This window comes from Triticum aestivum, chromosome 2B, assembly GCF_018294505.1.
Source record: "Triticum aestivum cultivar Chinese Spring chromosome 2B, IWGSC CS RefSeq v2.1, whole genome shotgun sequence".
NCBI classification, from domain to species: domain Eukaryota; kingdom Viridiplantae; phylum Streptophyta; class Magnoliopsida; order Poales; family Poaceae; genus Triticum; species Triticum aestivum.
Window position 1 is genome coordinate 154,455,956 of NC_057798.1, and position 23,095 is coordinate 154,479,050.

The 23,095-nt window shown below is 45.2% G+C and overlaps 1 protein-coding gene across 1 annotated transcript; it reads right to left on the bottom strand.

Moving 5' to 3' along the window:
• Positions 1-19,651: 19,651 nt before the first annotated feature.
• Positions 19,652-22,890, bottom strand: LOC123044029 (NADH dehydrogenase [ubiquinone] 1 alpha subcomplex subunit 6). The gene is made up of 2 exons (XM_044466647.1): positions 22,531-22,890; positions 19,652-20,108 (listed from the first exon to the last, which is right to left on the bottom strand). The coding sequence occupies exons 1-2, from the start codon at positions 22,741-22,743 to the stop codon at positions 19,929-19,931; spliced, it is 393 nt and encodes a 130-aa protein (XP_044322582.1). The 5' UTR covers positions 22,744-22,890; the 3' UTR covers positions 19,652-19,928.
• Positions 22,891-23,095: the final 205 nt, after the last annotated feature.

The following is a 23,095-nucleotide window of genomic DNA, read 5'->3' on the forward strand; positions in this document are numbered from 1 at the left end:
TAATTGGCTCACTATTCCCTTCTCTTCTCCCTTCTTATTTTCTTCCTCCTCTCCCCTTCTTCTTCAAAGCTCCAACTTTCCCCATGATAATTAATTAGGGAAATTCCACCACAGTTCATCAAATTGTCTGCAAATGCCCTGACAATGCTGCCCGGAGACCTCTTGCCATCCAACATTGTACATCAATCGTCTGCGGCCCGATCCGGTCGTCCAAAATTTGCCAAATCGGTAGCAAACTCATGGGAGGTTTTGAGAGTCTGGACGCTCGCCATGTCGAAGTCCAACACACATGGGGCATCCAAAACCCCTCTTCCGGAGCCCTTTTACCCCATTCGCAACCCCTTGCTCTGTATTCGCACCACCAAGATCACCTCCATCGCTATACCACTCTGGCTACCGCCCAGGCCTTGCCGGATCTCCGGTGCTCCACCCAGGAACTTTACACTTCCTCATTGTTTGGATCCAGTCCTAGCTGTTAGGAAACGTAGTAATTTCAAAAAAAATCCTACGCACACGCAAGATCATGGTGATGCATAGCAACGAGAGGGGAGAGTGTTGTCCATGTACCCTCGTAGACCGAAAGCGGAAGCGTTAGAACAACGTGGTTGATGTAATCGTACGTCTTCATGGCCCGACCGATCAAGCACCGAAACTACGGCACCTCCGAGTTCTAGCACACGTTCAGCTCGATGACGTTCCCCGTACTCCGATCCACCAGAATGTCGGGGAAGAGTTTCGTCAGCACGATGGCGTGGTGACGATCTTGATGTTCTACAGTCGCGGGGCTTCGCCTAAGCACCGCTACAATATTATTGAGGACTATGGTGGAGGGGGGCACCGCACACGGCTAAGAGATCAAGAGATCAATTGTTGTGTCTCTGGGGTGCCCCCTTCCCCCATGTATAAAGGAGTGGAGGGGGGGCGACCAAGGGGGTGGGGCGCCCTAGGGGGGGAGTCCAACCCCAAGCGGGAGTAGGACTCCCCCTTTCCTATTAGGAGAGGGAGAGGGAAGGAAGAGGGGGAGGAAGAAGGAAAGGGGGGCTGGCCCCCTTCCCAATTCGGATTGGGCTTGGGGGGGCCTCCTTTGCTTCTTCTCCCTCCTTTCCACTAAGGCCTAATAAGGCCCATATACCTCCGGGGGGGGTTCCGATAACCTCCCGGAGCTCCGATATTGTCCCAATCTCACCCGGAGCCTTTCCGGTGTCCAAATATAGTCGTCCAATATATCGATCTTTATGTCTCGACCATTTCGAGACTCCTCGTCAAGTCTGTGATCACATCCAGGACTCCAAACAACCTTCGGTACATCAAAACTCATAAACTCGTAATAAAACTGTCAACGAAACCTTAAGCGTGCGGACCCTACGGGTTCGAGAACTATGTAGACATGACCGAGACTCGTTTCCGGTCAATAACCAATAGCGGAACCTGGATGCTCATATTGGCTCCTACATATTCTACGAAGATCTTTATCGGTCAAACCGCATAACAACATACGTTGTTCCCTTTATCATCGGTATGTTACTTGTCCGAGATTCGATCGTCGGTATCCAATACCTAGTTCAATCTCGTTACCGGCAAGTCTCTTTACTCGTTACGTAATGCACCATTCCGTAGCTAACTCATTAGCTACATTGCTTGCAAGGCTTGTAGTGATGTGCATTACCGAGAGGGCCCAGAGATACCTCTCCGACAATTCGAGTGACAAAACCTAATCTCGAAATACGCCAACTCAACATGTACCTTTGGAAACACCTGTAGAGCTCCTTTATAATCACCAAGTTACATTTGGACGTTTGGTAGCACACAAAGTGTTCCTCCGGTAAATGGGAGTTGCATAATCTCATAGTTCAAGGAAGATGTATAAGTCATGAAGAAAGCAATAGCAACATACTAAACGATCAAGTGCTAGGCTAAGGGAATGGGTCATGTCAATCACATCATTCTCCTAATGATGTGATCCCGTTAATCAAATGACAACTCATCTCTATGGTTAGGAAACATAACCATCTTTGATTAATGAGCTAGTCAAGTAGAGGCATACTAGTGACATTAAGTTTGTCTATGTATTCACACATGTATTATGTTTCCGGTTAATACAATTCTAGCATGAATAATAAACATTTATCATGATATGAGGAAATAAATAATAATTTATTATTGCCTCTAGGGCATATTTCCTTCAATCTCCCGCTTGCACCAGAGTCAATAATGTAGATTACACAGTAATGATTCTAACACCCATGGAGTCTTGGTGCTGATCATGTTTTGCTCGTGGAAGAGGCTTAGTCAATGGGTCTGCAACATTCAGATCCGTATGTATCTTGCATATCTCTATGTCTCCCACCTGGACTTGGTCCCGGATGGAATTGAAGCGTCTCTTGATGTGCTTGGTCCTCTTGTGAAATCTGGATTCCTTTGCCAAGGCAATTGCACCAGTATTGTCATAGAAGATCTTCATTGGTCCTGATGCACTAGGTATGACACCTAGATCAGTAATGAACTCCTTCATTTGCTGCTTTCGAAGCAGCTATGTACTCTGCTTTGCATGTAGATCCCGCCACGATGCTTTGTTTAGAACCGCACCAACTTACAGCTCCATCGTTTAATATAAACACGTATCTGGTTTGCGATTTAGAATCTTCTGGATCAGTGTCAAAGCTTGCATCGACGTAACCATTTACGACTAGCTCTTTGTCACCTCCATAAATGAGAAACATATCCTTAGTCCTTTTCAGGTATTTCAGGATATTCTTGACCGCTGTCCAGTGATCCACTCCTGGATTACTTTGGTACCTCCCTGCTAAACTTATTGCTAAGCATACATCAGGTCTGGTACACAGCATTGCATACATGATAGAGCCTATAGCTGAAGCATAGGGAACAACTTTCATTTTCTCTCTATCTTCTATTGTAGTCGGGCATTGAGTCTGACTCAACTTCACACCTTGTAATACAGGCAAGAACCCTTTCTTTGCCTGATCCATTTTGAACTTTTTCAAAACTTTATCAAGGTATGTGCTTTGTGAAAGTCCAATTAAGCGTCTTGATCTATCTCTATAGATCTTGATGCCCAATATGTAAGCATCTTCACCGAGGTCTTTCATTGAAAAACTTTTATTCAAGTATCCCTTTATGCTATCCAGAAATTCTATATCATTTCCAATTAACAATATGTCGTCTACATATAATATCAGAAATTCTACAGAGCTCCCACTCACTTTCTTGTAAATACAGGCTTCTCCAAAAGTCTGTATAAAACCATATGCTTTGATCACACTATCAAAGCGTTTATTCCAACTCCGAGAGGCTTGCACGTGTCCATAAATGGATCGTTGGAGCTTGCACACTTTGTTAGCATCTTTAAGATCGACAAAACCTTCTGGTTGCATCATATACAACTCTTCTTCCAGAAATCCATTCAGGAATGCACTTTTGACATCCATTTGCCATATTTCATAATCATAAAATGCAGCAATTGCTAACATGATTCGGACAGACTTAAGCATTGCTACGGGTGAGAAAGTCTCATTGTAGTCAACCCCTTGAACTTGTCAAAAACCTTTCACAACAAGTCGAGCTTTGTAGACAGTTACATTACCATCAGCACCAGTCTTCTTCTTGAAGATCCATTTATTCTCGATGGCTTGCCGATCATTGGGCAAGTCAACCAAAGTCCATACTTTGTTCTCATACATGGATCCCATCTCAGATTTCATGGCCTCAAGCCATTTTACGGAATCTGGGCTCATCATCTCTTCCTCATAGTTCGTAGGTTCGTCATGGTCAAGTAACATGACTTCCAGAATAGGATTACCATACCACTCTGGTGCGGATCTTACTCTGGTTGACCTACGAGGTTTGGTAGTAACTTGATCTGAAGTTTCATGATCAATATCATTAGCTTCCTCACTGATTGGTGTAGTTGTCACAGGAACCGGTTCTTGTGATAAACTACTTTCCAATAAGGGAGAAGGTACAGTTACCTCATCAAGTCCTACTTTCCTCCCACTCACTTCTTTCGAGAGAAACTCCTTCTCTAGAAAGGATCCGAATTTAGCAACAAAAATCTTGCCCTCTGATCTGTGATAGAAGGTGTACCCAATAGTCTCTTTTGGGTATCCTATGAAGACACATTTCTCCGATTTGGGTTCGAGCTTATCTGGTTGAAGTTTCTTCACATAAGCATGGCAGCCCCAAATTTAAGAAACGACAACTTTGGTTTCTTGCCAAACCACAGTTCATAAGGCATTGTCTCAATGGATTTTGATGGTGCCCTATTTAACGTGAATGCGGCCGTCTCTAAAGCATAACCCCAAAACGATAGCGGTAAATCAGTAAGAGACATCATAGGTTGCACCATATCTAGTAAAGTACGATTACGACGTTCGGACACACCATTTATTTGTGGTGTTCCGGGTGGCGTGAATTGCGAAACTATTCCGTATTTCTTCAAATGTAAACCAAACTCATAACTCAAATATTCTCCTCCACGATCAGATCGTAGAAACTTTATTTTCTTGTTATGATGATTTTCCACTTCATTTTGAAATTCTTTGAACTTTTAAAATGTTTCAGACTTGTGTTTCATCAAGTAGATATACCCATATCTGCTCAAATCATCTGTGAAGGTGAGAAAATAACGATACCCGCCGCGAGCCTCAATATTCATTGGACCACATACATCAGTATGTATGATTTCCAACAAATCAGTTGCTTGCTCCATAGTTCCGGAGAACGGCGTTTTAGTCATCTTGCCCATGAGACACGGTTCGCAAGTACCAAGTGATTCATAATCAAGTGATTCCAGAAGTCCATCAGTATGGAGTTTCTTCATGCGCTTTACACCAATATGACCCAAACGGCAGTGCCACAAATAAGTTGCACTATCATTATCAACTCTGCATCTTTTGGCTTCAACATTATGAATATGTGTATCACTATATCGAGATTTAATAAAAATAGACCACTCTTCAAGGGTGCATGACCATAAAATATATTACTCATATAAATAGAACAACCATTATTCTCAGGTTTAAATGAACAACCGTCTCGCATCAAACAAGATCCAGATATAATGTTCATGCTTAACGCTGGCACCAAATAACAATTATTCAGGTCTAAAACTAATCCCGAACGTAGATGTAGAGGTAGCATGCCGACCACGATCACATCGACTTTGGAACCATTTCCCACGTGCATCATCACCTCATCCTTAGCCAATCTTTGCTTAATCCGTAGTCCCTGTTTCGAGTTGCAAATATTAGCAACAGAACCAGTATCAAATACCCAGGTGCTACTGCGAGCATTAGTAAGGTACACATTAATAACATGTATATCACATATACCTTTGTTCACCTTGCCATCCTTCTTATCCGCCAAATACTTGGGGCAGTTCCGCTTCCAGTGACCAGTCTGCTTGTAGTAGAAGCACTCAGTTTCAGGCTTAGGTCCAGACTTGGGTTTCTTCTCTTGAGAAGCAACTTGTTTGATGTTCTTCTTGAAGTTCCCCTTCTTCTTCCCTTTACCCTTTTTCTTGAAACTGGTGGTCTTATTGACCATCAACACTTGATGCTCCTTCTTGATTCCTACCTCCGTAGCCTTTAGCATTGCGAAGAGCTCGAGGTTGTCCATCCCTTGCATATTATAGTTCATCACGAAGCTCTTGTAGTTTGGTGGCAGTGATTGAAGAATTCTGTCAATGGCACTATCATCAGGAAGATTAACTCCCAGTTGAATCAAGTGATTATTATACCCAGACATTTTGAGTATATGTTCACTGAAAGAACTATTCTCCTCCATCTTACAACTATAGAACTTATTGGAGACTTCATATCTCTCAATCTGGGCATTTGCTGAAATATTAACTTCAACTCCTGGAACATCTCATATGCTCCATGACATTCAAAACGTCGTTGAAGACCCGGTTCTAAACCGTAAAGCATGGCACACTGAACTATCAAGTAGTCATCAGCTTTGCTCTGCCAGATGTTCTTAACGACGTCAGTTGCATCTGCAGAAGGCCTGGCACCCAGCGGTGCTTCCAGGACGTAATTCTTCTATGCAGCAATGAGGATAATCCTCAAGTTACGGACCCAGTTCGTGTAATTGCTACCATCATCTTTCAACTTAGCTTTCTCAAGGAACGCATTAAAATTCAACGGAACAACAGCACGAGCCATCTATCTACAACAAACATAGACAAGCAAAATACTATCAGGTACTAAGTTCATGATAAATTTAAGTTCAATTAATCATATTACTAAAGAACTCCCACTTAGACAGAAATCTCTCTAGTCATCTAAGTGATCGCGTGATCCACATCAACTAAACCATGTCTGATCATCACGTGAGATGGAGTAGTTTCAATGGTGAACATCACTATGTTGATCATATCCACTATATGATTCACGTTCGACCTTTCGGTCTCCGTGTTCCGAGGCCATATCTGTATATGCTAGGCTCATCAAGTTTAACCTGAGTATTCCGCGTGTGCAACTATTTTGCACCCGCTGTATTTGAACGTAGAGCCTATCACACCCGATCATCACGTGGTGTCTCAGCACGAAGAACTTTCGCAACGGTGCATACTGCCGTGGTTCTAAGTCTGACAGTAGAATGGGGGGTAGGTATGGAGAGGCAAGATCCTAGCTATGGAGTAGTTGTATATGCAAGGGATTTACCCTGCTTCGTCCTCTGCTTATACTTTCTTTTCTGCTAGCCACCGTATCTCTTTCGTGGGACCCCCCCCACACACACACACACGCGCGCGCGCGTCATCTCATGTGAGGCGACCCGGGGGAAACCCTAACCGCCGCCGCCGCACCCCTCCTTCCCCTCTGCCATCGCCAGAGGTGTGCGCCGATGTGCGCTTGACACTGATGAAGGTGGCGGCGGGGGATCCGGCGGCTCCACGTAGCATGGAGGGCCTCGGCATCCGGGGCGGCGGCCTCGGGCCGATAGCGCGGGGTGGCCCTGGCGGCGGTCCATTCCTGCTGGAGCTGGTGAGGCGCCTCCCTCGGTCTCAAGGGTGACGAGGAGGCGTCGGTCCCCGGTCGCTGGTGTGCCGCCTTCCCCACGCAGTTGACGCCGCCAGATGCAACCCACCCTCTCTGCCATGATCTGCTCCTTCCATTGCCGGATCCGGGTCCTAGTGGCTTAGGCCATTATTCCCGGGCGCCGGCAGCGCGGATCTCGTCGAGCAGGGTTGGATCCGGGGGAAACCCCTGGCCGGCGCTACAACCTCACCATAGGCGGCGCCCTAGGCGTCGTTCCCCTCCTTGGAGGCTGTGGTGTGGGTCCTTCTCCCCCTCCTTCCGTCCCCTGCCGAGTGAAAGCCTAAGTCCCTTGATTCCGGCGGCAACGACACATCCGTGACGTGTTCCTTCTTGGAGGCGCAGTCCGGGGACCGTAGGGGCGGCGAGAGAGTCTAGTTGTGGATGTGATGGTGGCGGGTGACAGCTAGGCTCTGCGCTTCAATGCCTTTTCTTCAGTTGCTCATCGTTGTTACCCTTGTTTGCTGCGACTATGGCTGACAGCTCTTGCCCTTCGGTGTGGCTTAATCGCGGACGATGACGGTGCTCGGAGTGATGTGTTCTGAGCTTGCGGGTCTGCTCCTAGTTTCTTCTCCATATGCAGCTTGGACGTCTTCCATCTGGGTTCTAGGGTGAACCGAGTGTTGGGGAACGTTGCAGAAAATTAAAAAATTTCCTACGGTTTCACCAAGATCCATCTATAAGTTCATCTAAGCAACGAGTCAAGGGAGTGAGTTTGCATCTACATACCACTTGTAGATCGCGTACGAAAGCGTTCGAGGGAGCGGTGATGATGGAGTCGTACTCGATGTGATTCAGATCACCGATGACCAAGTGCTGAACGGACAGCACCTCCGCGTTCAACATACGTACGGTACGGGCGACCTCTCCTCCGTCTTGATCCAGCAAGGAGGAAGGAGAGGTTGAGGAAGACAGCTCCACCGGTAGCACGACGGCGTGGTGTTGGTGGAGAAGCAGCACTCCGGCAGGGCTTCGCCAAGCTCGTGACGGAGGAGGAGAGGTGTTGGGGAGGGGAGGGGCTGCGCCTTGGCTTGGGTGTGCAGCCCTCCCCTCACCCCTCTATTTATAGGGGAAGGGGCAAGGGGGGCCGGCCCCTCTAGATGGGATCTAGAGGAGGGGGCGGCGGCCAGGGGGGGACTTGCCCCCCAAGCAAAGGGGGTGCCCCCTCTAGGGTTCCCCCCAACCCTAGCCGCATGGGCCCAAGGGGGGGAAGGCGTGCCCAGCCCTCCAGGGGCTGGCTCCTGCCCCATGCAGCCCATGTGGCCCCCGGGAGGGGTGGCCCTTCCCGGTGGACCCCCGGAACCCTTCCGGTGGCCCCGGTACAATACTGATATGCCCCCGAAACTTTCCGGTGTCCGTTTGACAACTTCCCATATATAAATATTTACCTCCGGACCCTTCTGGAACTCCTCGTGACGTCCGGGATCTCATATGGGACTCCGAACAACATTCGGTAATCACATACAAGTCTTCCTAATAACCCTAGCGTCACCGAACCTTAAGTGTGTAGACCCTACGGGTTCGGGAGACATGCAGACATGACTGAGACGGCTCTCAGGTCAATAACCAACAGTGGGATATGGATACCCATGTTGGCTCCCACATGCTCCTCGATGATGTCATCGGATGAACCACGATGTCGAGGATTCAAGCAACCATGTATACTATTCCCTTTGTCAATCGGTACGTTACAAGCCCGAGACTCGATCGTCAGTATCCCAATACCTCGTTCAGTCTCGTTACCGGCAAGTCACTTTACTCGTACCGTAATGCATGATCCTGTGACCAAACACTTGGTCACTTTGAGCTCATTATGATGATGCATTACCGAGTGGGCCCAGAGATACCTCTCCGTCATACGGAGTGACAAATCCCAGTCTCGATCCGTGTCAACCCAACAGACACTTTCGGAGATACCTGTAGTGCACCTTTATAGTCACCCAGTTACGTTGTGACATTTGGTACACCCAAAGCACTCCTACGGTATCCGGGAGTTACACGATCTCATGGTCTAAGGAAGAGATACTTGACATTGGAAAAGCTCTAGCAAAATGAACTACACGATCTTGTGCTATGCTTAGGATTGGGTCTTGTCCATCACATCATTCTCCTAATGATGTGATCCCGTTGTCAACGACATCTAATGTCCATAGTCAGGAAACCATGACTATCTGTTGACCAACGAGCTAGTCAACTAGAGGCTTACTAGGGACGTATTGTGGTCTATGTATTCACACGTGTATTACGATTTCCGGATAATACAATTATAGCATGAATAAAAGACAATTATCACGAACAAGGAACTATAATAATAATGCTTTTATTATTGCCTCTAGGGCATATTTCCAACAGTCTCCCACTTGCACTAGAGTCAATAATCTAGTTACATTGTGATGAATCGAACACCCATAGAGTTCTGGTGTTGATCATGTTTTGCTCGCGAGAGAGGTTTAGTCAACGGATCTGCGACATTCAGATCCGTATGTACTTTGCAAATATCTATGTCTCCATCTTGAACATTTTCCCGGATGGAGTTAAAAGGACACTTGATGTGCCTGGTCTTCTTGTGAAACCTGGGCTCCTTGGCAAGGGCAATAGCTCCAGTGTTGTCACAGAAGAGTTTGATCGGCCCCGACGCATTGGGTATGACTCCTAGGTCGGTGATGAACTCCTTCACCCAAATAGCTTCATGTGCTGCCTCCAAGGCTGCCATGTACTCCGCTTCACATGTAGATCCCGCCACGATGCTCTGCTTGCAGCTGCACCAGCTTACTGCTCCACCATTCAACATATACACGTATCCGGTTTGTGACTTAGAGTCATCCAGATCTGTGTCGAAGCTAGCGTCGACGTAACCCTTTACGACGAGCTCTTCGTCACCTCCATAAATGAGAAACATGTCCTTTGTCCTTTTCAGGTACTTCAAGATATTCTTGACCGTTGTCCAGTGTTCCTTGCCGGGATTACTTCGGTACCTTCCTACCAAACTTACGGCAAGGTTTACATCAGGTCTGGTACACAGCATGGCATACATAATAGATCCTATGGCTGAAGCATAGGGGATGACACTCATCTCTTCTTTATCTTTTGCCGTGGTCGGGCATTGAGTCGAGCTCAATCTCACACCTTGCAATACAGGCAAGAACCCCTTCTTAGACTGATCCATTTTGAACTTCTTCAAAATCTTATCAAGGTATGTGCTTTGTGAAAGACCTATGAGGCGTCTCGATCTATCTCTATAGATCTTTATGCCTAATATATAAGCAGCTTCTCCAAGATCCTTCATTGAAAAACACTTATTCAAGTAGGCCTTAATGTTGTCCAAGAATTCTATATCATTTCCCATCAAAAGTGTGTCATCTACATATAATATGAGAAATGCTACAGAGCTCCCACTCACTTTCTTGTAAACGCAGGCTTCTCCATAAGTCTGCATAAACCCAAACGCTTTGATCATCTCATCAAAGCGAATGTTCCAACTCCGTCTTCTTCTTAAAGATCCATTTGTTTTCTATCGCTCGCCGATCGTCGGGCAAGTCAGTCAAAGTCCATACTTTGTTTTCATACATGGATTCTATCTCGGATTTCATGGCTTCAAGCCATTTGTTGGAATCTGGGCCCGCCATCGCTTCTTCATAGTTCGAAGGTTCACCGTTGTCTAACAACATGATTTCCAGGCAGGGTTGCCGTACCACTCTGGTGCGGAACGTGTCCTTGTGGACCTACGAAGTTCAGCAGCAACTTGATCAGAAGTACCTTGATCATCATCATTAATTTCTTCTCCAGTTGGAGTAGGCATCACAGGAACATTTTCCTGAGCTGCACTACTATCCTGTTCAAGAGGTAGTACTTCATCGAGTTCTACTTTCCTCCCACTTACTTCTTTTGAGAGAAACTCTTTTTCTAGAAAGGATCCGTTCTTGGCAACAAAGATCTTGCCCTCGGATCTTAAGTAGAAGGTATACCCAATGGTTTCCTTAGGGTATCCTATAAAGACGCATTTTTCCGACTTGGGTTCGAGCTTTTCAGGTTGAAGTTTCTTGACATAAGCATCGCATCCCCAAACTTTTAGAAATGACAGCTTAGGTTTCTTCCCAAACCATAATTCATACGGTGTCGTCTCAACGGATTTAGACGGTGCCCTATTTAAAGTGAATGTAGCTGTCTCTAGAGCGTATCCCCAAAATGATAGTGGTAAATCGGTAAGAGACAGCATAGACCGCACCATATCCAATAGAGTGCGATTACGACGTTCGGACACACCGTTACGTTGAGGTGTTCCAGGCGGCATGAGTTGTGAAACGATTCCACATTTTCTTAAGTGTGTGCCAAATTCGTGACTTAAATATTCTCCTCCATGATCCGATCGTAAGAATTTTATCTTTCGGTCACGTTGATTCTCTACCTCATTCTGAAATTCCTTGAACTTTTCAAAGGTCTCAGACTTGTGTTTCATCAAGTAGACATACCCATATCTACTTAAGTCGTCTGTGAGAGTGAGAACATAACGATATCCTCCGTGAGCCTCAACGCTCATTGGACCGCACACATCGGTATGTATGATTTCCAACAAGTTGGTTGCTCGCTCCATTGTTCCAGAGAACGGGGTCTTGGTCATTTTGCCCATGAGGCATGGTTCGCATGTGTCAAATGATTCATAATCGAGAGACTCTAAAAGTCCATCAGCATGGAGCTTCTTCATGCGCTTGACACCAATGTGACCAAGGTGGCAGTGCCACAAATATGTGGGACTATCGTTATCAACTTTACATCTTTTGGTATTCACACTATGAATATGTGTAGTATTATATTCGAGATTCATTAAGAATAAACCATTGACCATCGGGGCATGACCATAAAACATATCTCTCATATAAAAAGAACAACCATTATTCTCAGATTTAAATGAGTAGCCATCTCGCATCAAACGAGATCCAGATACAATGTTCATGCTCAAACTTGGCACTAAATAACAATTATTGAGGTTTAAAACTAATCCCGTAGGTAAATGTAGAGGTAGCGTGCCGACGACGATCACATCGACCTTGGAACCATTCCCGACGCGCATCGTCACCTCGTCCTTCGCCAGTCTCCTCTTATTCCGCAGCTCCTGCTGTGAGTTACGAATGTGAGCAACGGCACCGGTATCAAATACCCAGGAGTTACTACAAGTACTGGTAAGGTACACATCAATTACATGTATATCAAATATACCTTTAGTGTTGCCGGCCTTCTTGTCTGCTAAGTATTTGGGGCAGTTCCACTTCCAGTGACCCTTCCCCTTGCAATAGAAGCACTCAGTTTTAGGCTTGGGTCCATGCTTTGACTTCTTCCCGACAACTGGCTTACCGGGCGCGGCTCCATCTTTGCCGTCCTTCTTGAAGTTCTTCTTACCCTTGCCCTTCTTGAACTTAGTGGTCTTATTGACCATCAACACTTGATGTTCTTTCTTGATTTCAACCTCTGCTGACTTCAGCATTGAAAATACTTCAGGAATGGTCTTCACCATCCCCTGCATATTGTAGTTCATCACAAAGCTCTTGTAGCTTGGTGGGAGCGACTGAAGGATTCTGTCAATGACCGCCTCATCCGGGAGGTTAATGTCCAACTGGGACAGGCAGTTGTGCAACCCAGACATTTTGAGTATGTGCTCACTGACAGAACTATTTTCCTCCATCTTACAACTATAGAACTTGTTGGAGACTTCATATCTCTCGACCCGGGCATGAGCTTGGAAAACTAGTTTCAGCTCCTCGAACATCTCATATGCTCCGTGTTGCTCAAAACGCTTTTGGAGCCCCGGTTCTAAGCTGTAAAGCATGCCGCACTGAACGAGGGAGTAATCATCAGCACGAAACTGCCAAGCATTCATAATGTCTTGGTTCTCTGGGACAGGAGCGTCACCTAGCGGTCCTTCTAGGACATATTGTTTCCTGGCAGCTATGAGGATGATCCTCAGGTTCCGGACCCAGTCCGTATAGTTGCTGCCATCATCTTTCAGCTTGGTTTTCTCTAGGAACACATTGAAGTTCATGTTGACATGAGCGTTGGCCATTTGATCTACAAGACATATTATGCAAAAGTTTTAGACTAAGTTCATGATAATTAAGTTCATCTAATCAAATTATTGAATGAACTCCCACTCAGATTAGACATCCCTCTAGTCATCTAAGTGTTACACGATCCGAGTCGACTAGGCCGTGTCCGATCATCAAGTGAGACGGACTAGTCATCATCGGTGAACATCTCCATGTTGATCGTATCTTCCATACAACTCATGTTCGACCTTTTGGTCTCTGTGTTCCGAGGCCATGTCTATACATGCTAGGCTCGTCAAGTTAACCCTAAGTGTTCTGCATGTGTAAATCTGTCTTACACCCGTTGTATGTGAACGTAAGGATCTATCACACCCGATCATCACGTGGTGCTTCGAACGACGAACTTTAGCAACGGTGCACAGTTAGGGGGAACACTTTCTTGAAATTATTATAAGGGATCATCTTATTTACTACCGTCGTTCTAAGTAAACAAGATGCATAAAACATAATAAACATCACATGCAATTATATAAAGTAGTGACATGATATGGCCAATATCATATAGCTCCTTTGATCTTCATCTTCGGGGCTCCATGATCATCTTGTCACCGGCATGACACCATGATCTCCATCATCATGATCTCCATCATCGTGTCTTCATGAAGTTGTCACGCCAACGACTACTTCTACTTCTATGGCTAACGCGTTTAGCAATAAAGTAAAGTAATTTACATGGCGTTCTTCAATGACACGCAGGTCATACAAAAAATAAAGACAACTCCTATGGCTCCTTCCGGTTGTCATACTCATCGACATGCAAGTCGTGATTCCTATTACAAGAACATGATCTCATACATCACAATATATCATTCATCATTCATCACAACTTCTGGCCATATCACATCACATGACAATTGCTGCAAAAACAAGTTAGACGTCCTCTAATTGTTGTTGCATCTTTTACGTGACTGCAATTGGGTTCTAGCAAGAACGTTTTCTTACCTACGAATAACCACAACGTGATTTTGTCAACTTCTATTTACCCTTCATAAGGACCCTTTTCATCGAATCCGCTCCAACTAAAGTGGGAGAGACAGACACCCGCCAGCCACCTTATGCAACTAGTGCATGTTAGTCGGTGGAACCGGTCTCACGTAAGCATACGTGTAAGGTTGGTCCGGGCCGCTTCATCCCACAATACCGCTGAAGCAAGATAAGACTAGTAGCGGCAAGCAAGTTGACAAGATCTACGCCCACAACAAAATTGTGTTCTACTCGTGCAATAGAGAACTACGCATAGACCTAGCTCATGATGCCACTGTTGGGGAACGTTGCAGAAAATTAAAAATTTTCCTACGGTTTCACCAAGATCCATCTATAAGTTCATCTAAGCAACGAGTCAAGGGAGTGAGTTTGCATCTACATACCACTTGTAGATCGCGTACGGAAGCGTTCGAGGGAGCGGTGATGATGGAGTCGTACTCGATGTGATTCAGATCACCGATGACCAAGTGCTGAACGGACAGCACCTCCGCGTTCAACACACGTATGGTACGGGCGACCTCTCCTCCGTCTTGATCCAGCAAGGAGGAAGGAGAGGTTGAGGAAGACAGCTCCACCGGTAGCACGACGGCGTGGTGTTGGTGGAGAAGCAGCACTCCGGCAGGGCTTCGCCAAGCTCGTGACGGAGGAGGAGAGGTGTTGGGGAGGGGAGGGGCTGCGCCTTGGCTTGGGTGTGCAGCCCTCCCCTCACCCCTCTATTTATAGGGGAAGGGGCAAGGGGGGCCGGCCCCTCTAGATGGGATCTAGAGGGGGGGCGGCGGCCAGGGGGGGGACTTGCCCCCCAAGCAAAGGGGGTGCCCCCTCTAGGGTTCCCCCCAACCCTAGCCGCATGGGCCCAAGGGGGCAAAGGCGCGCCCAGCCCTCCAGGGGCTGGCTCCTTCCCCATGCAGCCCATGTGGCCCCCCGGGAGGGGTGGCCCTTCTCGGTGGACCCCCGGAACCCTTCCGGTGGCCCCGGTACAATACCGATATGCCCCCGAAACTTTCCGGTGTCCGTTTGACAACTTCCCATATATAAATATTTACCTCCGGACCCTTCTGGAACTCCTCGTGACGTCCGAGATCTCATCCGGGACTCCGAACAACATTCGGTAATCACATACAAGTCTTCCTAATAACCCTAGCGTCACCGAACCTTAAGTGTGTAGACCTACGGGTTCGGGAGACATGCAGACATGACTGAGACGGCTCTCAGGTCAATAACCAACAGCGGGATATGGATACCCATGTTGGCTCCCACATGCTCCTCGATGATGTCATCGGATGAACCACGATGTCGAGGATTCAAGCAACCCTGTATACTATTCCCTTTGTCAATCGGTACGTTACAAGCCCGAGACTCGATCGTCAGTATCCCAATACCTCGTTCAGTCTCGTTACCGGCAAGTCACTTTACTCGTACCATAATGCATGATCCCGTGACCAAACACTTGGTCACTTTGAGCTCATTATGATGATGCATTACCGAGTGGGCCCAGAGATACCTCTCCGTCATACGGAGTGACAAATCCCAGTCTCGATCCGTGTCAACCCAACAGACACTTTCGGAGATACCTGTAGTGCACCTTTATAGTCACCCAGTTACGTTGTGACGTTTGGTACACCCAAAGCACTCCTACGGTATCCGGGAGTTACACGATCTCATGGTCTAAGGAAGAGATACTTGACATTGGAAAAGCTCTAGCTAAACGAACTACACGATCTTGTGCTATGCTTAGAATTGGGTCTTGTCCATCACATCATTCTCCTAATGATGTGATCCCGTTGTCAACGACATCTAATGTCCATAGTCAGGAAACCATGACTATCTGTTGACCAACGAGCTAGTCAACTAGAGGCTTACTAGGGACGTATTGTGGTCTATGTATTCACACGTGTATTACGATTTCTGGATAATACAATTATAGCATGAATAAAATACAATTATCATGAACAAGGAACTATAATAATAATGCTTTTATTATTGCCTCTAGGGCATATTTCCAACACCGAGCTGCCGGCTGCCGGTGCGGCATCCTTTGAACTAGGACAAGAGGGCAGGGGTCCTTTGTAGCGGCAGTTCCAGAGGAGGCGGTCCATTTCAGTCTTCAAGTTCTAGGTTGTTTTTGTTGTTTTTGTTGCTGTTGTTGTTGCTGTTTGAGATGCCCTAAAGGGAAACCCTACCTGCTCGGGCACGGAGCCCCCTCCCCCCTCATCTTGCCGCCACCAAATTAAAGGAGCTCGCATGCAGAGAGTTTTGTTGTGTCCCTCATTATGAAATTGTAGGAACACTCTCTGATGTGGTTCACTCAAAAAAAATACAAGCAAGAAATATGAAAATGAAAGGAAAACACTCCTAGAAAGAGTTTGTGGATTTAATGTACTTCTTTTTGCATTGGCCTGTCGAAAAAACAACTTTATCCACGTAGAAGAAAAATCCTCCTAGAAAGAGTTTTGCGGATTTCTTTTGGCATTGGCATGTCGAAAAACAACTTTATCCACATAGAAGAAATTGTTTACCAAAAACAGTTGCAAATACGCAATGTACTAAAACATATTTATGTGTAATTGCTTTCGGAACTTTATAGGCATAGTTCTGTTTCCTTGTTCGATGAGCCCACGCTCGAGTGCACTATAATGTCAAAACATATAATGCTTGAAAAAACAATTGGAAACAAAATATATACGCATTTTATAATGTCCAAAGAAATTATGTGTAATAATGTACGAAAGGAAAAGAAAATGAAGATCAAAATACAGTACCCCACTAGATGCAACTAAGAAAGGTACAGAATAAAAAGAGAAAAATTGATAGAAGCTAAGCACCAACGAATAAAGTGTTTTCTCAGAGAATGGTTGTACAAGTGGCTAACTGAGGATGGAGTCCCATAGGAGTTACTTAGAAACAGATACATGCACTCCAGGACTTTATCTCGGACTCTGCTGAACCAACGAACTCACATTTCTAGAAAGGCTTGACGAGATACAAAAATGTTTTTTCTCGTCATGGTGTGGAGGTGGACATACTATTAGATTTTGGGAGAACACATAGTTGAGAGATGCTTCCCTAGCTTTTCAATATCCCTATATTTACAATATCATCCAGCGGAGTGAAGTTTGTGTTGCCTTTATGTTGGGACGTGTTCCTTTAAATGTTTATTTTTTGCCGGGCACTCTCGGGAGTGAAGTGGGTGGATTGGCTGCATTTGGTTAATAGGTTGGTGATAGTCAATCTAACAACTGGATTATATTCCTTCAGGTGGAAACTCGAAAATTCTGGCCCTTTTCCGGTTAAGTCAATGTATCGCGATCTCATTTATATTGACATTCCTTTTAATCACGGTTTCGTTACTTAAAGTGCCTTTGAAAGTAAATATATTTATGTACTATCTGGAAGAAGAGTGATCATGACCAAACGCAAAAGGTGACGATGGCATGGTTGCACAAATGTGATTTATGTGGAAATGAGGAATCAATTTGACATCTTTTCCTAGATTGCCCGCTTGCTGAGATCTTCTGATGTTCTATTCATCTTGCATTCAACTTGCGCCACCAACTAGTATTACGAATTCTCTCAGTAACTGGTTGAATGGGGGTGCACTCTATGTTAAAGTGCAAATCCTGGTGGGAGCTTGTGTTTTACTTTGGGCAATATGGAATTGTCGCAATGTCTATGTTTTAAAAAGATGGAAGTTTTCCATTTATGGCAGGTCATCCATAGAGCCACTTTCTGGATCCCTATGTGGTCCTATCTATGTCGAGGAGGATCGGGAGTCTGGTAGTTGGCCGCTTGTGGTTTGTCCAACAGAGTTGTGTAGCAACCTAATAATAGGATGTGTGACTCACAAAGCCTCATATTTTCTTGTTTGCGATTGGTTGGAATCTATATGCCCTTTCTAGCTTTCCATATACTTTTTAGACTTATGGATACTTGTAAACTTTGCAATAATTAATTGAGGGATGTGTGCATCGTTCAATGCAGAGGTTGGGCATTTTTACCTTCTTTTGAAGTTGTTGTCTCACATTATTCTAGATTATGTTGATTACTTATATTATTGATGTAAGACAAAACAATACTCCCTCCTTCACAAAATATAGGGCACGCTTTTCTTCTTTTGGTCTTCATCACATAATTTTGACTATGAATTTCAATTATTGTATTTCGAAAAAATTAATATGAAACAAAATTGTTTTGCAAGACAAATACGACGGTACTATTTTGGTACATATTAAGAGTCATTCATACATCAAAGACTATGCAAAGTCAAGTGTGCCTTACATTTTGGGAAGGAGAGTACATAATATTCATGGTAAATTACCTAATTTGTCTGCCGATCAAGTCTCTCGATCGCTTGCCTCATCTTACATAGCAACAAGCCAACAACACTCACCGTATCATTTTCTCCCTTCCAGGGGTGTAACCAAGCCCCGGCTGCTCGGGCCACGACCTAGGGTGTGGCAGTGAAACGTTTCATTGGTTTATTTTTCTAGGGGTAGTTACTATATATAACTATTGTAGCTCTAAGGGGTGGCATGGGCCATGGGCTAAGCCTATCTATACAATTTCTCCCCCACCATCTTCTCCCTCAGTCCCTCGCCATCCGTTGCTCCACGTTGCCCATCGTCCTTTGCTTCCATGGGAACCCACTATCTCCTGCCTCCGTTGCAGCACTAGCTTGTCACAGTGCCTCCTTTGTCACTGCCACAAATAGCTCTTCACAATGCTTCTTCCCTGCCATCCTTTGCCCCTACCAATGCCCATTGCTCCTTGCCTGTACAGGTGAAGGTAACAACTATCATCGACAACCTCACGCTGAATCTTGAGTTGGACCTCAAAATCAAGCCCTCCACCATGCCATAGCTAGGGAAAGATGGCGATGCCGAGTCGTCGGGGAAATGAGTTTGGGCTCACTAGTTCCGGCGACAGTGGTGCTTCGACGAGATGGATTCGTCCTCGGCGAGGCCAAGGCGACGACATCAACATCTATTTTCTGTGATTTTATAAGGTTAGCTTGTTTGTATATTTTTTGATGTCATGTATGGTGTTTTGGTAGCAACAAGCTCGTGTATGTTGTGTTGGACATGGGCGACATGTTGCAATGACCATAGGCATTTGTTGCATTCATACCACAAAATTGTTCCATGTTGTTGCATTCATGTTGCTTTGTATGTAGTATATGCTGTAAATGATGTTTCTCAATGATTTGTCGCAACCAACAAGGATTTGTTCATGCATTAAAAAAAGTTGCTCCGATGTGCTTGAAATATTGCAATGCATTTGCATTTTTTTTCATACTGCAAAATAGATTGTTGTGTCCTTGCATATTTGTAAGAAAATGATGTGCATGGGATTTGTGCAGTTTGGCGAGCAAGCACATCAGAATCAGCTTTTAAATAGATTGAATAAGGGGCAATTGGAACCAAAACAAAATCGAACAAAATGGAGTATGATAGAATGATACTTCTATCAGAATCAAGATCTCAAGCATGGACTTACTCCACGTAGGAAGCACCAAGATACGCATGAACACCACATCCACATCGATCTTGCCTCTGCAAGACATCAATCCTTCAACATGAGCTTGGGAAGCAGGGTCTATGAGTTACAACCGTTTCACTGGCAGACACCATCTCATTGAGTAGAGATGACCAAGTAATCAAATCAAGCTCGAACAAAGCAAAACATAGAGTAATAAAATAAATTGGGCCGGATGTGTTTCTCAGCGTCTTATTCAGAGTACATGTCAAGGGCACTTCTACAGGAAGGCTGGAAATTTTTGTGGCGGCCTCGGATCCTAGTAGTTGCTGGTGTAGAATTTCTTCAGGAACTCGGAGCTCCCTTGGTCCTTTTCCAGGTCCTGCACCAGCCCCTTGTGGCCAACCACATATTGCCCGATGATGTGGTGGCGCTGCTTCGCGTGCTCGGTGATGTTGTTCAGCTCCTCCATCCCGTTGAAGAGAAGCATATCAATGACCTGTTTGTTCGCACGCAAGTCAGCACAAATTAGCAGAGATGTACAATCAGATTGAGGGAGATAGAAATGCTTTCCTGGCATTGTTGTGCCATTACAGTGATATAAGAATGGCTGCTAGATGTTTCAGAGGCCAGTGCTAGATTGTATATGAGATCTCATTGTATAATGCAGACCACAGATGGTACGGAATAGAAATATTGAAGTGTGTTGACAAGCACTCTAGCAAAGGGCAAAATTAAGGTGTTCAATAAGTGCAAACTGAAGTTTCTGCAAACTTTTGGCCCCAAATTCGATGCAGGGACACAGATAATATAACTTAGTATCACCAAGATGGCAGAATTTTTGTTATAACTGTAGGTGAAAAATTAAATACATATTTTATCGATCCTTCCTACTCAATCCCCAAGTCCACTGGAATATAAAAAACAATAAAGAATAATCCTAAATCCAAATGCCTACTCACTAACCTGAAATTAATTTAGAATGTTGAGTGCAAGGTTCAGGCGAGGAACCAAATCATATTCAATGCAAATTCCAACTAAAGTCAGCACATGCTACTTGTCCAAAGGAGAGGCAAAAAGATAATTAAGTAAAATAGGCCTATAGGATAGCAAAACAAAATTGTTATGGATCGAATATGAGTGCTGGGAACCAGACTTGAGCACTCTTACTCAATCAAACTGGTCAAGCCCAGTAAGCACAAATATGATCTAGTTACACCTCCAGCTAAATATCAGAAAATTACGTACAAACATTTTCCATCGCAATTGCACACAGCTGATAGCAAGTTGGCATTAAACAATCTCCTTTTGATGAAGATCACAGTATTGTGCATCCAAATGGACTAGGATTGACAGCTTCTAGTGAAAGCAATAAAAAATCATTAAATTATTACACTATCATCTAGAAATTATAACACTTGGCTCGCAGACAACTTGGTTGTCTGTCCATGGGGCCATAGTTGCCATGAACCTGGGTAGACCTCCAAAGTCAGGAGTAAAATAATTAGGACTGAAACTCTAGCTGGTGAATATATCCTCAAGAATGCCAATTTAACCCAATTCTTTGGTTTCTCCAAGTTACTAGTGATATGATTAAGCAGGAGGATAATCAAGTTAGTTGACTTGTTACAAAATATGAATCTACCTTGAGACTCAAGCTTAACTTGCAACCAATATTGTGTAGTTGTGAATGCTATATTTTTGTGACTGAAATTTGTGTATGATAAAGGATGTACTCCATCTGTAAACTAATATAAGAGCGTTTAGATCACTACTTTAGTGATCTAAACGCTCTTATATTTCTTTACGGAGGAAGTATATCTTATTCCATCATGTCTGATACTCATACAAATCCTGATTGATATGTCAATCATTTCTTGTACGAAACGGGTATAATGCTATTGTTACATGATTAACTACTGCAAAATTTGGAAGCCATTATGATTTCATTTCAAATGATACATTTGATTTCTTCTGATATAACTTAAGAGTTATGTCCTATATCGAAGTATCCTCACATCATAAGGTAGCTCATAGAGACTAGAGGCTGGAAATTTACGGAACTTATATTTCATGGTTTACACTGCCTGTGATACTACTCTAGAACCTGGAGGCACCAAATGTTGGTCTACGTTTTGTTTTAGCTTAGAAGGTATGAACAAATTGTGTGGTTCCTGTTATCTATTGGTGGTCAATAATGCCAATCAATTTAGGAGGATACTGGTCTAATTTACGGTTAACTGCTTTTCCCCCATCAGATCTAGAACCACACTGTATAACCATGCCTAGCTACTTACATAGCCAGTGGTGAAGCATATAATGAAATTTGGCACCTATTCTTGCGCAGAAGCAGCAATAGAACACAATTAAATAATTGAATACAATACATAAGGACCTTCCTACTTCCACAATGGGTAATCAACCCCAAAAACATCGAGTTGCCATATAGTACAAAGCAGCAGCTAGGAACCGGGTTCTTAGCAGCATATAAACAAGCACAGATAAGCATTTTACGGACGTTGTAGCCTCTGGCTAATCCAGAAATCCAGGGCAGTGAGCACCTTCTTGCAGGCCGACCCATAGGTGGACAAAATACTACCTACAAAGTCTGGTTGCTAGTCCTGGAAGGACAGGGTTGCCACACTGCAGTGCCACTAGAAACAAAGAGTTGTCAGCCCGTAATCCTGCGAAAATTACCAGCAAGGTCAACTGCTACCTACCCATCCAACAAGGCGTACCGATCATGCATCGGCGATTCCCAGCCCCCCAAAGAAACATACATCAGATTTCCGCAGAGAGCGTCCCCCTCGGAAGGATCGGACAGCGACTGGATCGAAGAGGACGGCAACGCGCTCGTTCTTCGTTCTACAACTATCCATTTGCGAGGGGCGGATCGAAATGGAGTGGGAAAGGGGGGGCACCTTGGGGTCGGAGACGCCCTGGTTCTTCCGGATCTGCTGGGAGATGCTGGCGCGGAGCTGGGCGGGGGTCACGACGTCGTCGAGGTTGTAGATCTCCATGATGGAGGGGATGGCGCGGCAGGCCTCCCTGAAGAAGTCGAACACGCGGTGCCGCGCCTCCCCCATCGACGCCGAGTTCGGCGGAACCTTCACGGCGCGCATGGTGAACGCCATCTCTTCGCCCTGACCCCGCTTCGCCGCCAGCCGCCGCCGCCGCCCTCTCGCTCGCCGCCCGTCCTCAGGTGGCTCCTCCGCTTGGTGGTGGTGGTGGGATGAGGCTCGGTGCTCTCCGCCAGGCAAATGTTCTCCTGTCGATAGCGGGCCGTCCGCGTCTACCTCGAGATGGTGGATGGAGATGGGCTGCGTGAGCACTGGGGCCTTGAAGGCGACCAGCACAAGACTAAAGGCCCAGTTAGCTTTCACACCCAGCAACACTCACTTTTTTTTTTGAATGCCAACCCCAGCAACACTCACTTGCTTTGCCTTCGAGTAAACTTACCAACTTCTCACAAAATTTACTACGACA